The sequence below is a fragment of the Oncorhynchus masou genome, chromosome 2, assembly GCF_036934945.1.
Source record: "Oncorhynchus masou masou isolate Uvic2021 chromosome 2, UVic_Omas_1.1, whole genome shotgun sequence".
In the NCBI taxonomy this organism is placed as follows: Eukaryota; Metazoa; Chordata; class Actinopteri; order Salmoniformes; family Salmonidae; genus Oncorhynchus; species Oncorhynchus masou.
The window spans coordinates 15,061,344-15,081,019 of record NC_088213.1 but is presented as its reverse complement, the minus strand read 5'-3'; the positions used below and the strand labels follow the sequence as shown (position 1 = coordinate 15,081,019).

General features: G+C 44.0%; 3 protein-coding genes across 3 annotated transcripts; all 3 read right to left on the bottom strand.

Moving 5' to 3' along the window:
- Nucleotides 1-94: 94 nt before the first annotated feature.
- On the bottom strand, nt 95-12,285 carry taldo1 (transaldolase 1). Its single transcript, XM_064988441.1, has 9 exons — nt 11,891-12,285; nt 7,842-7,965; nt 5,436-5,543; nt 4,887-5,018; nt 4,438-4,613; nt 4,057-4,254; nt 3,439-3,443; nt 785-925; nt 95-547 (listed from the first exon to the last, which is right to left on the bottom strand). The coding sequence occupies exons 1-9, from the start codon at nt 12,252-12,254 to the stop codon at nt 515-517; spliced, it is 1,281 nt and encodes a 426-aa protein (XP_064844513.1). The 5' UTR covers nt 12,255-12,285; the 3' UTR covers nt 95-514.
- A 325-nt stretch (nt 12,286-12,610) lies between these two features.
- On the bottom strand, nt 12,611-15,070 carry LOC135555733 (zinc finger protein 436-like). The gene is made up of 2 exons (XM_064988430.1): nt 14,781-15,070; nt 12,611-14,482 (listed from the first exon to the last, which is right to left on the bottom strand). Exons 1-2 carry the CDS (start codon nt 14,974-14,976, stop codon nt 13,662-13,664), a joined length of 1,017 nt encoding a protein of 338 aa, XP_064844502.1. The 5' UTR covers nt 14,977-15,070; the 3' UTR covers nt 12,611-13,661.
- Nucleotides 15,071-17,012: 1,942 nt separating this feature from the next.
- Nucleotides 17,013-19,469, bottom strand: LOC135555713 (zinc finger protein 260-like). Its single transcript, XM_064988398.1, has 2 exons — nt 19,189-19,469; nt 17,013-18,417 (listed from the first exon to the last, which is right to left on the bottom strand). The coding sequence occupies exons 1-2, from the start codon at nt 19,415-19,417 to the stop codon at nt 17,255-17,257; spliced, it is 1,392 nt and encodes a 463-aa protein (XP_064844470.1). The 5' UTR covers nt 19,418-19,469; the 3' UTR covers nt 17,013-17,254.
- Between the last annotated feature and the right edge of the window lie 207 nt (nt 19,470-19,676).

Sequence of the window (19,676 nt, the reverse complement as noted above, 5' to 3'; positions counted from 1 at the left end):
CAACAAGTGATCCAGAGAAAGACTTAAAACAAAGAAGCTTCATGAACTGTTATACCCACTCCTGGTTAATGAAACATTCAGGACAGAACACAGGTTCACTGAGGAAAGAGTTTAATTTGTGAAACTGTTAAATCATTTTCCTGAGGAATGTTGATAATTGTTACAGTTTGGAGTTGTTTTTCCTAGATCACTAAAGGGCTGATGAGTAAAGAGACTGGACCGAGCCTGACTGTTGTGTGTTCGTTCCTCTGACCAAATCTACAGTGCCGCAAGTAACAAAAATAGCATTGCATCAGTGCTGGATTCACAATTGAAATCAATCTCTGCATTGAGTAAAGACAAAAATACAGTAAATCAGAGTCAATCCAGGCCTATAGTGGCGAGTCATTCATGTTGAGGGGGTCCCACTTCGGGGTCAGGGGAAGTGGGAGAGTTGGTCCCTTGGGGCCCCAGTGGTGGTTGTTGCACAACAGTCATTGCTTCCTGCTGGGAGGGTTGAACATCTGGTCCCTCTTTACTGGCCGTTCTTCACATTCAGCATCTTCTCCTGTGGAGGGAAACAACCATATGAAAGACGACAAAGGCAAGGTAACTTAGTTGAAGTGTCACCCACAGGACACCATAACAGAATGTCCAGCATTGCTTTGTTCCAAACAAGTCTTAAAAATGTTAAGATCAGTCAATAGTTCTTGCTGTTTCCACATGTGCACCAGACTCCACCTCCTGCTACTTTACAGGTCATTCAGAAATATTTACTACCTCAGCGCTCCCGTCACGGTCTCACCTTGATCATGGTCTCCAGCTTGATGGCGTCGGCAGCGAACTTGCGGATGCCGTCAGAGAGCTTCTCCACAGCCATGCGGTCCTCGTTGTGTTGCCAGCGGAATTCTTTCTCATCCAGGTGAACCTTCTCCAAATCACAGGCCTTGCTAAAAAAGGGGACAAAAGTGAGATGTAATGACTTGCCATAAGTTTGATTCATCCTTGGTCCAATGGGATATAGTCCCCGTCCCCAGGTCTTTGAAGGACTGGTAGTATGGCTGCAATCTACCAGAATGCTTATAGCATATGGTTTTAGAGGACCTCATTATCCCCTCAATGGTTTCAGGTGTATTGTATCTTTATTTAACTAAGCAAGTCAGTTAAGAACAAATTCTTATTTTCAATGACGGCCTAGGAACAGTGGGTTAACTGCCTGTTCAAGGGCAGAATGACAGATTTGTACCTTGTCAGCTCGGGGGTTTGAACTTGCAACCTTCCGGTTACTAGTCCAACGCTCTAACCACTAGGCTACCCCAATGTATGCAGGATAATATACCCTTTTTTCAATGCAGACCTGGCCCAGGGGAAGAGACATGAGCATCCATTTATGAAGCCTCAAAAGAAAATTGAAATACACAGGAGTTCCTAAATACATAGCAAATTAATTTGTTTTGCTCTGTACGTTTGTGAAATACAGCCATTGTTGCCCAAGGTTCAAATTGAGACTAACAAACAAAATGGTTATGAGACACATTCCTACTCATAAGAGACTGCATAACCAATGTTGAAGGGCCTCAGCAAGTTCTCCTTAGGAGGGGTTTAACAAAAACTTGGTCTTTGACCTGCTAGTGTGTAACAGTAACTTACGGGGCTCAGAGTCAACCTCAAGGGGTCACCCAGGTATACCTACTTCACCAGCTTTCTTTGAACTGCATGACAGTTCGCACTAATTCAAATTGTTCTTAAAAATAAAGTTTAATTGAACAGAACTCAAGTTTTAATAGCCAAAATATTTGGCTTGAATTAGTGCTTATTCATACAGTACATGGTTACCCTCTGCTTTTGAGGAAACATTGTGTCTGGTGCCCGACACCCACATCCCTCCCATCAGCCCCTTGTTCCCGTCTGACGCTTTGAGCAGGTTAACATTCAAACCCAAGCCGGAGTGTGAGAATGCAGATTACAGTCACAGCATTGTGTAGGAGTCCTGAAGATACAATCTAGAGTTAAAGTATAAGGGATGAGCTTCTTCCATGTGCTTAGATAAAATGTAACCCTCTGTCACAACCATGATACATCATTGATAGTATATTTACTGCGTCACTGAACCCATATGATGCAGTGAGAGTTCCATTAGAATATGAACCAATGTTATAACGGCACTTGCATGGACCAGACCTGAGATGGAACACCACTTGAAACCCTTCAAATACTTTTAGAGTTCACACTAGACTGCCTGGGGTGCAATATGGCCAGGGTTTGCAGTTAATGAACTAATAGAATAGTGTTAAGCCAGACAAACACAGGTAACATATTTGAAACCAGGCCTGACGTCTATACAAAAATCTGTGCCAAAGAAAGCAAAGATGCCTAAATGACTACCGCCCAGTAGCACTCACATCAGTAGCCCTGAAGTACTTTGAAAAGGCCAGTCATCCCAGGAACCCTAGACCAGGGATGGGCAAACATAGGCCCAAGGGCCACATCAGGATTTTGAATTTGAGGGCTGCCTTCTGGGGGACCAATGGTCTGTTAAAAATCTATTTATGGGGGCCTCCCAAGTGGCGCAGCAGTCTAAGGCACTGCGTTGCAGGGCTCGAGGAGCCACTACAGCCCTGGGTTCAATCCCAAGCCCTGTCACAGGTGGCCTTGACTGGAGACCCATGAGGCAGCGCACAATTGGCAGGTCAAGATTCCCTTGACCCATCATGCTCTAGCGACTCATGTGGCAGGCTGACGCTGACAGTCACCAGGTGTACGGTGTTTCTGACACATTGCTGCGGCTGGCTTCTGGTTTAAAAACAGGCATTGTGTCAAGAAGCAGTGTGGCTTGGCTGGGTCGAGTTTGAGGACACACGGCTCTCAACTGTCGCCTCTTGAGTCCATACAGGAGTTGCAGTGATGGGACAAGAACAACTACCAATTGGGGAAATGGGGTCATATTTATAAAAAAATATTTTTTAAATCTCACGGGCCAGATTGAGATGCCCGGGGCCTGCACTTTGCCCCAGACCCACTCCAATTCACATACCACCAACAGATGCAAGCTATTGCACTCCACACCGTCCTTGCAAAACCTGGTCAAAAGGAACACCTACAAAGCTAAGGACCCTGGGACAAAACACCTCCCTCTGCAACTGGATCCTGGACCTCCAGGTGGCAATGGTAGGCAACACATCTGCCACACTGTTCCCCAGTGGTGCGTGCTCAGTCCCCTCCTGTACTCCCATGACTGCTTGGCCAAGCACAACTCCAACACCATCATTAAGTTTGCCGAGGTCAGAGACTGGCCATGTGGTGCCAGGACAACAACCTCTCCCTCAATGTGCTCAAGACAAAGAATATGATTGTGGATGACAGGAAAGAGGCCTGAGCAAAGAGTGTCAAGTTCTTTGGTGTCCACAGCACCAAATTATCATGGTCCAGACACCAAGACAGTTGAAGAGGGCACGACACCTTCCCTCTCTGGAGACTGAAAACTTGGCATGTGTCCCCAGATCCTCAAAGTTCTAGAGCGGCACCATCGAGAGCATCCTGACCGGTTGTGTCACCGCCTGGTATCGCAACTGCTCGGCAGCCGATCATAAAGGCGCTACAGAGGGTAGTGCGTACGGCCCAGTATGTCACTGGGGCCAAGCTTCCTGCCATCCAGGATTCTCTACACTAGGCGGTGTCAGATCCCCCCCCCCCCCAAAAGAATTGTCAGACTCCAGTCACCCTAGTCAGACTGTTCTCTGCTACTGTACCGAGGCACCAAGTCCAGGTCCTCCTTAATAGCTTCTACCCCGAGCCTCAAGACTGCTGAACAATCAAATGGCCACCAGGACTGTTTACATGGACTAATCTGTATCCCCGCACATTGGCTCGGGACAGATACCCCCTGTATATAGCCTCATTGTTATTTTATTTAGTAAATATCATCTTAACTGCATTGTTGGTTAGATGCTTATAAGAATTTCACAGTATTCAGCACATGTGACAACCACAATGTGATAGCAAAACACATTTTCATTCCCAACTGTTCCAGGGAGGTCATACTAGTATCCTGTAGGGGATAGCAATGAGTCCTGTTACCTTTCTGAACTGTGAGCATTGGCGTGACTGTGCTGTGGTCTTTGCTCAGCTCTCCCAGTAGGCCGGGGGAAATGGTAAGCAGGTCACAGCCGGCCAGGGCCTTGACCTCCCCGGTGTTCCTGAAGGAAGCTCCCATCACCACCGTGGTATAGTCATACTTCTTGTAGTGGTTGTAGATCTTGGTCACACTAATCACACCTGAGGGAAGAGAACAAAATAAAGAGGTTTATGCCTAATAAAGCCACTCTAGTGCAGTAATGAAGTCAATATACCCATGTCGCCAGACATCTTATTTATACTAAGGTCTGGGACTGTTAAGGACAACCTAAAGTTTAGAAGCTAACACTCCTGCTATGAAATGGTGGATCAGTCAGCCCATACCTGGGTCCTCATGGGCCTCGTAGCTCTTCTGGGCAGTGTTCTCCTTGTACCAGTCCATGATACGGCCCACAAAGGGTGAGATGAGGGTGACTTTGGCCTCGGCGCAGGCCACCGCCTGGGCGAAGGAGAACAGCAGGGTCATGTTGCAGTGGACCCCGTGCTTCTCCTCCAGCTCCCTGCAGGTACACACATTGACAGGCACATTAAAGGACAGTTAACAGCAGAGCTTCCATGGCTGTCAAAACAAACATTTTAGTTTGACACTAAAATTAATTCTAGGTTTGAGGTAAACTGACAGAACATAGCAGGTAAATTGTTTAACCATTTGAAGCAAATTACAGTTTTGGCAAAACAAAAACGGCATGTTTTGGAAATATTCTACTTTACTGTGACAAAATGCCCCCAAGGTAGATGACTCATGTCCTTCCCTCCCCCGCCATCTCACACACCTGCCAGCCTGGATGCCTTCCCATGTTGAGGAGAGCTTGATGAGAACACGGTCCTTCTTGATACCAGCCTCTTCGTACAAGGCAATGAGCCCCAGAGCCCGAGACACCATCTCATCCTTATCGTACGAAAGCCTAATGTCAAGTGGAAGAGGTTGAGTTAGTCGATCTAAATATTAACGCTTACCATTTGGTAGAGCCATTTTATGTGGACTCCATACCAGTCATTCGAGTCTGAGGCTCTGCTGTGAATGTGAGACTTTGTTCAGTGAGCTAGTCAACTTAAAGGATCAATTTGCTACCCTGATCTGTAAAGGCTCCAGGTTGCATTTGAGGCAACAAGTCCATTCAGCTACTTTGTGGAATTGTGTATTTTTACCTGCAATTTCACATGAAACATTCCCCTCCCCATAGCCATGATCAATTTCTATGTTCAGACGTTCATATTGAAAATGTATGAGTGGGTGTTATTCTGATAGCTGGTGTCGACAGAGACAAAGCACGTCATGAGCGACTTGTGTAAGCCCGAGCGGCGCAGGAGACTTCCTGTACCTGGCGTCTACCTCCGTGGAGACCCTGCCTGGGATCTTCTTCAGGATCTCCAGGCCGAAGCTCACAAACAGCTTGTCCATGGTGTTGGTGACCTGCTCCTCCTCAGGTCTGATGGACAGAGGAACAGGATACTGGTGAGGTGCAATACCTCAAGCATAGCAAACATGTGATCATAGCTTTCAGCAGTAGACTAAGGATTTATTAACCAAGTAATCACTTGGAGTACACCAGACATAGTTTAACCAGTCTGCTCCCCATCTACACTGATTTTATTTAACCAGGTAGGCAAGCTGAGAACAAGTTCTCATTTACAACTGCGACCTGGCCAAGATAAAGCAGAGCAGTTTGACACATGGAGTAAAACATACAGTAGAAAAATAAGTCTATATACAACGTGAGCAAATGAGGTGAGATAAGGGAGGTAAAGGCAATAAATAGGCCATGGTGGCGAAGTAAATACAATATAGCAAGTAAAACACTGGAATGGTAGATTTGACAGATGTGCAAAGTAGAAATACTGGGTGCAAAATAAATACAGTAGGGGAAGTGGTAGTTGTTTAGGCTATTTACAGATGGGCTATGTACAGGTGCAGTGATCTGTGAGCTGCTCTGAGTTGGTGCTTAAAGTTAGTGAGGGAGATACAAGTCTCCAGTTTCAGAGATTTCCCAGTTCATTCCAGTCATTGGCAGCAGAGAACTGGAAGGAGAGGCGGCCAAAGGAGGAATTGGCTTTGGGGGTGACAAATGAGATCTACCTGCTGGACCGCGTGCTACGGGTGGGTGTAGCCATGGTGACCAGTGAGCAGAGATAAGGCGGGACTTAACCTAGCAGGGTCTTGTAGATGACCTGGAGCCAGTGCATTTGGCGACGACTATGGAGTGAGGGCCAGCCAATGAGAGCGCACAGGTCGCAGTGGTGGTTAGTATATGGGGCTTTGGTGACAAACAGATGGCACTGTGATAGAGGCTATTTTTTAAATGACAACGCCAAAGTCGAGGATCGGTAAGATGGACAGTTTTATGATGGTATGTTTGGCAGCATGAGTGAAGGATGCTTTGTTGCGAAATAAGCCAATTCTAGATTTAACTTTGGATTGGAGATGCTTAATGTGAGTCTGGAAGAAGAGTTTACAGTCTAGCCAGACACCTAGGTATTTGTAGTTCTCCACATATTCTAAGTCAGAACCATCCAGAGTAGTGATGCTGGACGGGCAGGCAGCATACGGTTGAAGAGCATGCATTTAGTTTTACTTGTATTTAAGAGCAGTTGGAGGCCACAGAAGGAGAGTTGTATGGCATTTAAACTCATTTGGAGGGTTAAGTGTCAGAAGGGCCAGAAGTATACAGAATGGTGTCGTCTGCATAGAGGTGGATCAGTGACTCACCAGCAGCAAGAGCGATATATACAGAGAAGAGTCAGCCCAAGAATTGAACCCTGTGGCACCCCATAGAGACTGCCAGAGGCCCAGACAACAGGCTCTAAGATTTCACACTGAACTCTGTCGGATTGAAGTGGATTTAACAAGTGACAACATGGGCTCACAGCTTTCACCTGGTCAGTCACATGGAAAGACCAGGTGTTGTTAATGTGCATAATTAAGCAGTAAGACCCAGGGGGTGTGGTATATGGCCAACATACACCACAGCTAAGGGCTGTTCTAACGCACGACACAAGTGTCTGTATACAAACCTTAGCATATTGGCCACATAACAAATCAAGGTGCCTTATTGCGATTAAACTTAAAGTAATCAGAGCAGTAAAAAAAGAGTTTATACCGGTGGTACAGTCAGGTCAACAGCCGTGGTATATCTATCAGCATTCAGGGCTCAAACTACCCAGTTTATTAAGTGCTGTAATAAACTTTAAATGTTCATTCACTTTCCAGTATTCATGTTCTCACCTCAATCCTACTCAATGCATTCGATTTGGCACTGATTATTCTTTAAAGTACACTAGAGGCTTGGAAATACGACATTCTAAACAAGGCAAATAATGAATAGGAAAGCCCAAAACTGATGTCTTCAGATTTACTTTAGTGGCTTGGAAATGTTTGTTCTTTAGACTAAATGATAGGCGCCAGTTGCAAATGGACACCTCAAAGTTGTCAGTCACCAAGACAATGTTCATAACGGGGCGAAGCGACCGTGAAACACATGTAGTTTGCAGGCATGTGAGGCAAGGCAGACTGATCAGCACCTGAATTGTTAACACTTATCTTGAGCAAAGGGAAAACGCCTGGTTCTTTGTTCACTTGAAATCCCATTGTTTAAAAGGGGAGGTCAGTGGAGTCACTGAACTACTATACAAATGTAGAAGCAGTGCAGAGATGCAATATGACTACATGAGCTTATTTCACCAATCATTGAAACGGTAGGGTTGTAAACATTTCAGAGTGCCCATCTTACCCGCCCTTGGCGATGCCGTATTTGATGGCCTGGTCGACCAGATGCTGGTAGGCGGCCATCTTGGCAGCAGCTAGGATGAGGGAGGGGTTGGTGGTGGCATCCTGGGGCTTGTACTCTTCAATGGCTGTTCAGAGAAGTGGGAGAGACAAGTTAAGAACAGCTCACAACACTAGGTGTTCATAGCCTCACTAGACCTACGCATGAAAAATGAGAAAGTAGCCATAGTACGGTTTGTCCAGTGAGACACCGTAGCCAGTACACTTCCTCAAAATAATCTGAAAAACATTAAATGACAGATTTCTTAGTGACGTATTTGCCAAGGAGATCTCACGCAATTTTACATGAACTGTTTGGTGCAGTATTTCAATGAAAAAAGAGTCACTTGTTGAATAACAAATACTTTGAAGAAACCCCACTGTTGACCAATCACCTACAAGTGGGCGTAGACTTTGGCTCCAAACTTTAGCTTGCCGCCAGAAAAGACCAAAAATTAACAAAAACATAATGCAGGAACTCAACCAAACTGTTTCGTCTGGGAAGCATGCGGACGCCTTCAGTCCCAAGGTACATACAAGCCTTCATAGGACACAACTTTATTCACCAATCTTATCCTGAAATGTGTAGCTGTGAAATAACTCAGTAAAAGGTCTATTCAGATATTGCTTATGCCTATTTTGAATAGTCACTTATACAGGAGAACTAGAGAAAGCTCTGGATGGGTCAAGAAGCACTCTTCTCAAACAGTGACCTCTACTGTAGATACAAGCCAACAGCAGTTTCCTCAACTAAAGCAGAACATTGGGAGGAAAAACAGCCCATTGTGTACCTGCAACACTGCAGTAGAAGAATGACACCTGATGTTCAAACATTCAAGGTTAAATCCCTATAGCCTGTGAAGTAGCCTCGTAGTGAAGCATCCTAGGTGAGGGTCTAATACAGAGTGCGACATTGGGGTAAATTTGAATGAAAAAAAGAAACAATTAAAAGTAATTCACCGTTATTTAACTAGGCAAGTTAGTTAAGAAGAAATTCTTATTTTCCAATGACGGCCTAGGAACAGTGGGTTAACTACCTTGTCAGCTCGGGGATTCGATCTTGCAACCTTTCGGTTACTAGTCCAACGTGCTAACCACTAGGCTACCTGACACCCACTGCAATACAAAAAGGTTTTATTTTCAAGTTAAACCACAATGGTCTTGCTTTTCCTACTTTACACTGGAGGGCCTTTACTATAGCCTTGTTAGCCTAAGGTCAGGGTACTCGCCAGTTCCAGTTGTGATTAGTATAGTCCCATCGTTGTGATATGCCATGTCAGCTACAGTGAGGGAGGCCTGTGGCGATGGGCTTTAGACCAGATGGCCAAGCTTCTGCCACTGACAGGGAGTAGGCAACACAATGAAGCACAAAGGCCCCCTGTGTTTCTCTGAAAACAACTAACACATGCTAGGCTCTCACCATCTCATTCTGGTCAAATACCCTACTCTTTTAGCCAGTCCTTATGGCTGGATCTGTCACAGGCAGCGATTTGCAATCCATTCCCACCCATGTTATCACCATTATGTATTATTGGCAGTGATTAAACAAGCCAAAATAGCATATACAAATATGCCGTTTGTGAAGGAACAGTACAAACTTCTGGTAGCTGAATTATGTTGGAGGTCTTTGGAGAAAGAGTAGATAACCAGGCAGTCAGAAAATAGTGTTTGTGGGAGAAAAAAATGCAGCCAATTCTCCACATGAAGAGCTTTGGATTCACTTTATCAAGACAGATTGTGTAACTGTTCAATGAGAGCTTGAGGCATACCCCAGGGGGTCAGATATTTGGATTAAGCCTACACTTCAAATACCTGGTAGTTATATAGAATGTATGTATTAAGACACCCAATTAGAAACCAAAGTTCGTGTCCTTTTCACTACAGTTCAATGATTATGTGCCACAGTGCAGGAAACACACTAACTACTAAAGTAGTTAGAGTAACATGGCATGTTAAAAGGGCAACTTCAGGCTAAAGTGCTCCTGCAATTTGCAAACAGCTTCCCATTTGTTATGCACACCAGATGACTACCATGCATAAACACTAGTGACCATGTTTCCCCACATGGTTCAGGAAGAGTACAGGGTTGCACTTTTAACCATGCACTGACAAATTTTCATATATATATAAAAAAAAAAGTTGCTCAAATTGAACAAGCTTGTGCTTGCAACCAGTCAATCTGACAGATGACACATGTGGGTTTTACAACATGTAAGGATAGGTAGATGCCATAAGTGTTCCTTTGAGAAAAGTAATGAGGCACTTTTCATTTGTTGTTTCTTTAAGTAATTCTCATAGCAGAAGCCCTCATGTCTGTTGGTCTTTTCTTGAAGGAATAAGGCTTAGCTAAATCAGTCCAGCCATGTAAGCCTACACAGAGACCAACCCTAAGATAAGATACACTGAACAAAGACAGCAACTGGCAAGATAAAGCATGTTCTGTGCCAATGTAATCTGATGCATTTATTCCATTGAAAGAGATTAAATGTACACCCTCCCCATCATTGGGATAACTGAGGAATTGTACAACTTACTGAGCTGTTCACCATTCTGCATGCCAGCAAAATATTGTCAATGAGGCCACACTTAAGCCATCGAGTTATAAAGTTATTTAAGCTAAGGTAGACCATTTACTAGGCTTTGCAATATGGAAAAACATCCATATGCCAGACAAGAGTTTCTAATTGAACTTGATAGAGTTTGAAAGTGATTGTTCCTGTTTTAATCCTACTGGACATGACCCACTGGTAAAATGACTGTAGCACCATACAATACTAACTGATGTGGTTCAACTGTCCTTCAGTATTGCAGTCAGGGTTTCAACAGTCTACAAACCAGTTGACCAATGAAGGCACTGCGTCGCACAAGAGTTGGCCAGTGAGGTCCTTTCACAATGGGATTTGGCCAAGCGCACCCTTTCACAACATGGAATTGGGCCTATGGGTACATCAAGGTTCCTCTCACCAGTCTAAAAACTGAACTACTGAGGCATGAAGCAAGGTCAGATTCCTTGGTCAATCTTCAGAATCATAAGCCATTTGAGTGACTGGTCCTATAGACACATTTCAGGTTTTCTATAGAAAACAAAAACGTTTGAAAATAACCCTGTCCTAAAGACTACTGCATTCAGGGAACAAAACCAGTGAAGCTCCAAAACCTTCACTTATCCTGAGAAGAAACATTGTGTAGACTGAAGCAGCATGTCATCAAAGCCTATCCACTTAGAGTGCCCCATTTCAGCCTGGTTAATATTACCCTGTGGCAGGTAAACCGTTTCTGTCTTGTCATCCTGACTTGCAGTGCAAGCATGAGGAAATGTTTGGTTTACACCACAATGGAATTAACTAATGGATTACATCATTCCTACTTCCTTATTCAAACGGAGGAGGAACCCGTTCTCTGAATATGGAAGAGAGTAATGTCAGTCGAGGGCAGTTAACATGGCATTTGTATAAATCATATAGCTAACCAACTACGCTGAACGGTATTTTAGGTAGTCTTCTGCATTTAGTGTTATTTAACTAAGCCCCATTAGTGTCGTGGGAGAACCAATGTTGAGTAGTTGGGCGTGACAGCGTTAACGTGCGTCCCCTGACAGGAGTAAGTAATTGTTTTAAAATTGCAATTCGTTTGATAGTTCACGTCTTCTAAATTAGACAAAACCTGAAAATAGAAACCAATAACTATATAGTTCTTCCCATAGTTAATTAACATTAGCGACCAAGTTGCAATGCATGGAACGTGCAAGAGCCGTGGTCATAACAAGCTAACGTTAGCCACAAGTGCAGTAAGTTAATTATTAGCCAAACATGATACGACAGCTAGCTAGCTAGCAACATTTAAAAGCTAAAAACAAAAAAGTTTATCGGAATTAATATTCGAGCAGACTACGATAAGTAGATAACGTTAACGCAGCTATAAACCTTGCAACATGTTACATCAATGTGTTCTAGCGAATGCCTGCCTGGCCTTGGCTCGTAACGTTAGTGCATTGCGGTCAATCCAATCTGTTACCGTTGAAGTCTCCGGTGTCCGCCACGACCACCGTGTGTTTCTTCAGCTGCTCCAACGCCGACTCCATCTTTCGCCGTTTGTCTGGTGACACACTACACATGATGAAGGGCAACAAGAGAGCTTTTATATTCACAAAGCACGTGAGACAGACGGAATTTTGGATCGACGAAAGCACGGTGTGGACGGCGGCGCACGGAAGCTGGAGAGACTGGGGCGCGCACGTTGGCTGTTTGAAATCGGTTTGAAGCAACAAGTTGTTCTCGTCCAATGGAGAACGATACTTGCTCTCACGTCTCGCACTGCTACTTGAATTTGACCAATAGAATGACTTGTCGGGGAAGTAGTTCATAGACCTCTTGTGCATATTTAAGGTGCATGCATCAGGTGTTGTACACAGTATGTCTTTTTTCATTGCTCTGATTATGAAAACATACTAAAAGCAAAGACACTCAAAGGAAAATACCAAGATTGTTGGTTGTGTCAAGAGGTTGTAGGCTCATGCACTTCATATTTGAATAGATGAATATAATGTAGTACAAAGTCCATCTGTAATAGATAATGCAGGATATAATCTGTAATGAATTAACACAATCTTATCTACATAACTTGATAAACTACATTTTAGTTTACAATATTTAGCTGAGCTGAAGAACTCACGACACTGTTGAACAAGTCAGCCACGCACAGAAGTAATGGGGAACATTCAGTTCGACTATAAAATTCAAGTATGGAATGCAATTATCTACTTTATCTACATAAATCATACATGATAAAGTGGGTTACATAAACAAATGAAAAAGCTAACATTTATAATAAAGATAACAATAATAAAAAACAACATAAATATTTTGCCTTGATAGATGTCTTTGTGTATGTATATTCAGAGTAGATACAGGGTATGACAAACAGTGTGTTGGACAGTATGTCCATTTAGTTCATTGCTCTGATTAACAACCTAACATTAGGCCTGGCAAAACATCGCAGACGAAAATACCAGGGTCCGGTTTCCCGAATACAGGTTAAACATAGTCCTGGATTCAAAATCATTCTTGTTGAAGAGATTGTTGAAAGTATGTTATGGTCCAGGACTAGGCATAATCTGGATCTGTAAAAACAACCCCAAGAGTTTGGTCACATGGCAATGAGTTAGTTGCAGGCTTCTGCACTTGCTTTAGCGAGGGATTTGTGACTGTTCCAGAATTGGGCAGCAGGTAGCCTCGGGGTTAGAGTGTTGGGCCAGCAACTGAAAGGTTACTGGGTTGAATCCCGGAGCCGACAAGGTGAAAGAAATCTGTTGCTGGGCCCTTGAGCAAGGTGCTTAACCCAATTGCCCCAGGGGAGCTGGACAATGGTGACCCTGGCCGTGACCCCACTCACTGAGGGTGTCTTAGGGGCAGTTGGGATATGCAACAAACACGTTTCCATTACACACTTGTGTGCAACAGGACAAATAAGACCCCCCCCAAAAAGTATTATTATTTAATTCTATCAATGTTGGCACAGAGTTTGAAAGCCCCCAGTATATCCACTTTAATGTCAAGTAACAACAATACATGATGATTGCCATCTGGTAGATCTTGGTGTTAGAGCAGTGTCCTGAAAGAAAGCAATTGTTCTGTAGAAGAGATTTACAACACACAAAATTGCATGAATGAATGACAGCGATAGTCAGAGAAATTGTCCAAGGCACACGCAGATGGTACCAAGGTTAACATAATATATGTCCTGTGCTGTTTGTCATTATCACATAAATGAACAGGAGTCCCTGATGCTAGCAGGGATCTGGGCTTTCCTCACTGCTCTGCAATTGAACCTTCTTATGAACAGTCCTCATATGTTTCTTCAAGGTTGTCATCTGACTGAAGCATTTTCCGCAACTGTCACACCTAAAAGGCTTTTCTCCCGTGTGAATGCGCTGGTGGCGTTTTAGGTCACTTACTGAAATAAAGCCCTTCTCACAGTCGGCACACCGATAGGGTCTTTCCCCTGTGTGTACCCTCATATGCTCATTCAGTCGGTTTCGCCTGAAGCTTTTGCCACAAACGCTGCACTGGTACGGTTTCTCTCCTGTGTGAGTCCTCATGTGTGTGCCCAGATCCCCCTTGCGGCTGAAGCACTTACCACATTCTTTGCACCAATGTGGCCTCTCCCCTGTGTGAATTCTCTGATGTGTTTTTAAATGGTTGTTATTAGTAAACCTTTTCCTGCACACAGGGCACTTGTATGGTCTATCACCTGTGTGAGCCACCATTGGTGCTCTCAGCTCACTGGTTATCCCAGTGTCAAGAGGACTTTGTCCTTTCTTTGCCTGTGTATGTTTTGGCTTTGACATGGTCTGAGAGTTACTGGTTGATTCTGATGCCCCGTATCCCTCTCCATCATGATTGGTTTTGATCGTTTCTGTTGAGTTGGTGGGAAGAGAGTCCCTCTTACTGTTCTTCCCAATTTGATAAAGGTATGAGCTCTGGGGTGAGTCCTGATCACTGGCACTTTCCACACAGGGGGGAATGAATATGGTCTCTGTGTCCTCTTGGTCACTCCACTCCTGCTTAGAGGGAACCTCCTCTCCAGAGACAGAGAGCTGCTGGGGGTCTGAAAGGAAAGATGGGGAAGTTACTTACCATTGAGATATATCAACACACTTCAGTTTTACTTCTTCCCCTTAGCTCGCAACACATTTACAGACTAGACTCACACTAACATTACAGAGTGCAGTAAGAAGTGACCGCTATCTAATTCCGATGACTGATTAGCTAGCTAATAACAATCGAGGTTCAGCACAGTTCAGCAGTCATTAACTAGTCCAATGGTTGTCACAGTTGTCTAACTAGCTAGATAATAATCGTAATAATGTTTACAGAACCATAGGTTGCTGATTCGTCTTACACACCTGGTATTTGTGATTCTCTATCAGGTTTGAAACCGAAATCTAGCAACAGCCTCCGTAGATGGTCGTTCTCCACTTTTGATCTGGAGACTTCTTCCTGGTACGCTGTTATAGTCTTCTCCACTGCCCCGAATATATCCACAGCCGCCGCAGTTAATCGGGCAGTAAGAAACGCATTCAACGAATGTAGTTTAGACATTTTAGGTTTAATAAAGTAATAACATTGAGCCACGGCAAAGATTAGGGGTATATGTGTTGAACAGGACTAGGACGTAAACAGAGAAAAGTAAGAACATTTTGTCGTAAAAAAGTCGTAAACACTGCCTCTGTTTTTTCATGGTTCATTTATTGGCTGAAACGTCGTAACCGACATTGCATTGCCACCTGCTGTACTGGAGTAATAGCCGTTGTTCTTATAGCTCAATGCACATAGAAAGGACAGCGCAGAATGGGTATGGATGGATTGATTACATTTAGCACAGTGATGCTCCATATACGCATCAGCAACTGCTAATGAAGTCACTGAAACCCTTAACAAAGAGTTGCAGTCTGTTTTGGAACGGGTGGCCAGTAATAAACTGGTTCTGAACATCTCTAAAACCAAGAGCATTGTATTCGGTACAAATCATTCCCTAAGTTCTCGACCTCAGCTGAATCTGGTAATGAATGGTGTGGCTGTTGAACAGGTTGAGGAGACTAAATGACTTGGTGTTGGCTAAGAGTTGAGGAGAGACTAACTGCATCACTTCTTCTTTTTATAAGAAACATTAATGTGTTGTAAATTGTTTGTATAGTCAACACACACACACACACACACACACACACACACACACACACACACACACACACACACACACACACACACACACACACACACACACACACACACACACACACACACACACACACCACCACCAGGGGTCTTTTCACAGTCCCCAAATCGGGAACAAATTCAATAAAGTGTACAGTATTATATAGAGACATTATTGCATGGAACTCCCTTCCATTTCATATTGCTCAAATGAACAGCAAACCTGGTTTTAAAAAACAGATAAAGCAACACCTCACGGCACAACGCCTCTCTCCTATTTGACCTAGATAGGTTGTATGTATTGATATGTAGGCTACATGTGGCATTTTAAATTGATATAGTTCTGGCCTTGTCTATTAATGATCTGTATTATGTCATGTTTTGCGTGAACCCCGGGAAGAGTAGCTGCTGCTTTCACAACAGCTAATGTGGATCCTAATAAAATACTGTGTACCATAACTCTCCTCGGGACCCACAAACCTTTCACTATTTTGTTGTAGCTGTGAACTAGCTCACCTGATTCACCTATTCAAGGGCTTGATAATGAATCATTATTTTCTGGGGGGTGATATATTTGTCCTGACATTTTTTGTTGTTGCATATCCCAAATCCCCCTGAGACACCCGCAGGGAGGGGGGTCATGAACAGGGTAACCATTGTACAGCACCCCTGGAGCAGTTAGGGTTAAGTGCCTTGCTCAACGGCAGAGCAACGGATTTGATCACCTAATTAGTTAACAAGTTGAATCAGGGGCGCTAACTCTGGAACACATTAAATAACTGGAATGACTGGGGGTCGCCGAGGAGAAGTTTGAGATCTGCTGATTTAGCAGACACTCTTATCCAGAGCCACTTACAGGAGCGATTAGTGTTAAGTGCTTTGCTCAAGGGCATATCTACAGATGTTTCACCTAGTCTGTTCGGGGATTCAAACCAGTAACCTTTCAGTTACTGACACAACGCTCTTAACCACTAGGCTACCTGACGCCCTGGATCATGAGCGGTCATGTTTCATGAACGGTCACTTTTCTACCACATTTCCATCTACCACGTTTCCATCTATCACATTTCCATCTACCACGTTTCCATCTACCACGTTGCCATCTACCATGTTTTCCATCTACCACGTTTCCATCTACCACGTTTCCATCTACCTGAGCAGAGTTTTGATGAAGAATAGGCTGTCATAATAACGGTCTCTTGTTAATCAAGACATATTTACTGAACAATGAGCCCTGCAACAAATATCCTTGGAGTGCACATAGTTTACAAAAGTGGAGAAACTCCCTCTCTGCTCCCAAGTCGACAGACAGTCATTCATAAAACTAAAACATGTTTCAGATGTCCTGAGTAAGATGCTATCATAGGGACTCAGGGTGTTAGAAATGCAGTCTTTGCGCTATATAGAAACAGCAGCAATGTGAGTTTCCATGTTGATCATTTTTTTATTGATACCAACAGAAAGCACCAACAACGACTGACAGGTACAGACAGATAAAGGTTCACTTTGAGATGAAAGTTACAAATGGACCATGTATAAAAATAAGTGAATAAAAATTAACATTGAATGTGAACATTGAAACATCTAAACAATATTGCTGAAACATGCATTGCGCTACACAGATTTCTCCCTGTGTATGTCCCATCTTGAGTTCTCACATCTTCTCTCATGGAACAGCAGTTGCCGCAGATGTGTGTGTCATCATGTGTTTCTTCAGGGTTACATTGAGCCTAAAGCATTCGCCGCAGTCATGACATCGATAGGGTTTCTCTCCCGTGTGAGTCCTCATGTGCTCTGTCACTTTTTCCTTTCGGTTGAAGCACTTCCCACAATCTTGGCACTGATGCTGTTTGCCTCCTGTGTGAACTTCTTGCATGTGGCGACTGAGATTTAGAACAGCTAATCCACACACAGCGCACCTGCACAACAACTTATTCCCCGTGTGACTCGCCATATGCGCTCTCAGGTTTCCTTGCAGTGCGTAGCATTTGCCACATTGCATACAACTGTATGGTTTTGCTCCACTGTGGGATGTCATGTGGTCTGTCAGGTGCTCCTTCCGCGTGTAGCATTTCCCACATACATTGCATTGATGTGGTCTCTCTCCTGTGTGGAGCTTCTTGTGACGACTTAAGTGACTTGGAAATGTAAAGCATCTGGCACAGAAAGGGCACTTGTGTGGCTTCTCCCCTGTGTGTGTCCTCATGTGAAGTATCAGTCTCGTGTTTAGACCGAAGCGTTTGCCACATTCATGGCAGCAGAACGATTTCTCCCCTGTGTGAGTTAGCATATGCATCGTTAGGCTATTCTTGCGGTTGAAGCATTTACCACAGTCTTTGCACTCGTATGGTTTCTCACCTGTGTGAGTTCTCTTGTGTATTTCCAAATGACAAGGTCTGTCATAGGTTGCCGTGCACTCGGTACAACTGTAGAGCCTCTTCCTTGTGTGAAGCCTCAATGGCGCTTTCAACTCACTGGTTGTCTTGCCCTCGGTGCAGATGTAAGATCTTTGTCCTTTCTTTAACCGTGTTCTCTTCATTTTGAGAGGCTTTAATTGTGTGAGGGGAGTGTCACTGGTAGATTCTGATATTTTGTTGTCCTCTCCATCTGGATTTGTTTGGATCGGTTCTGCTACAATGGTGGGAAGGGAGTTCTTCAGAGTTTGGTAAAGTCGTGAGCACTCAGGTAGGTCCTGATCACTGTTGATTTCCACACAGGGGGAAATGAATATGGACTCGATGATCTCTTGATCGCTCCACTCCTCCTCACAGTGCTGCTGCTCAGGGGAAACCTCATCTCCAGAAACAGTGAGGGTGAGCTGCGGGGGGTCTGGAAAGAAACATATTCAATTACTTTCAAGAAAAATCTATACATTTCAATAAATAATCGCCCTCTGTGACTTGAGACTGTGATGACATCATTTATTAGATAGTGTTAGCATAATTTACATACACAGCGTTATATAGGTGCTTTTATTAAGGCTGGTGTATTTGAGCCAGGTGCCCCATTCAAGTCCCACGGTAAAGTCGGCACAAAACAAAAGTGATTAATTAGCACACGTAGAGTAGGACTCTGTGTTTTCACATGCACACGTGATTGCTTTTGATAAAAACACTTAATCTGCCTTCCAAACTAGATTGAAAAGCCTAACATATTTAATGGAACAGAGATGTTGTATGTTTCCGGACGATGCACCATGCTGGCTTGTCGACAACATGACCGAGCCGCGCAGATGACTGTTCCATTTGAAAAGGATGCTCCTCCCTCACCACTTTCGCCTTCACATCACGGGCCATAGACCGGTGCTCCGGCTCAGCATAATCGAATCCGCTCAATGAGTGACGTATTTAAAGGGCAGTGACCTTGCTGACAGCGTTCCCAAACCCATAACGTAGCAGGCATAAAATAAACGAAATCCAATACAGTACACACTGGTATTGATAATAATTTTTAAAAATGTCAGTGGATTTAAACGTGAGCTTGTCCGAGGTGTCGCTCGACGACAATTGCATTTGAGCGCTGCGATTGGTTGCCAAATAGTCGGTGGAGGGGCTTAACGAAGGGTCAATACTAGTGTGTAAATACTTGTTGATAGTTTACCTGCTTTGTGTAATTTTACATCGGGATTAAAAACCGAATCCAGCAGCCTCTGTAGGCGTTGAGTTTCCTCCTTTGAACGAGAGATCTCATCCTGGTACTCGGCAAATGCCTTTTCCACTGCCACGGATATCTCTACGGCCACTGTTGTTAATCGGTCGGAGAAAAACGCTTGCAACAACTGTAACTTGGACATTTTCTGTGGAATGACTGTCGAGGGAGATTCGTTCATGCAACACTTCCTGAGAGGAACTGCGTCTAGAACCACAGAGTAAGAGCTGACTGTGTTCATTGCCTGAATAGAGCAAAACATAAATTGTGCGACCGCCACCTGGTGCTTGTACTGGAGGAGCGCACGTGAACCAACCCAACTCTGCGCAAACAACATTTAAACAAATAGAGTTTAGTCTGTTGCCAAGTCCGAGGTTTTCCTGGTTTGGGCCACAATTATGGACATTTTCGGGAATTTGAATCAAGGCGTCAGATCAATT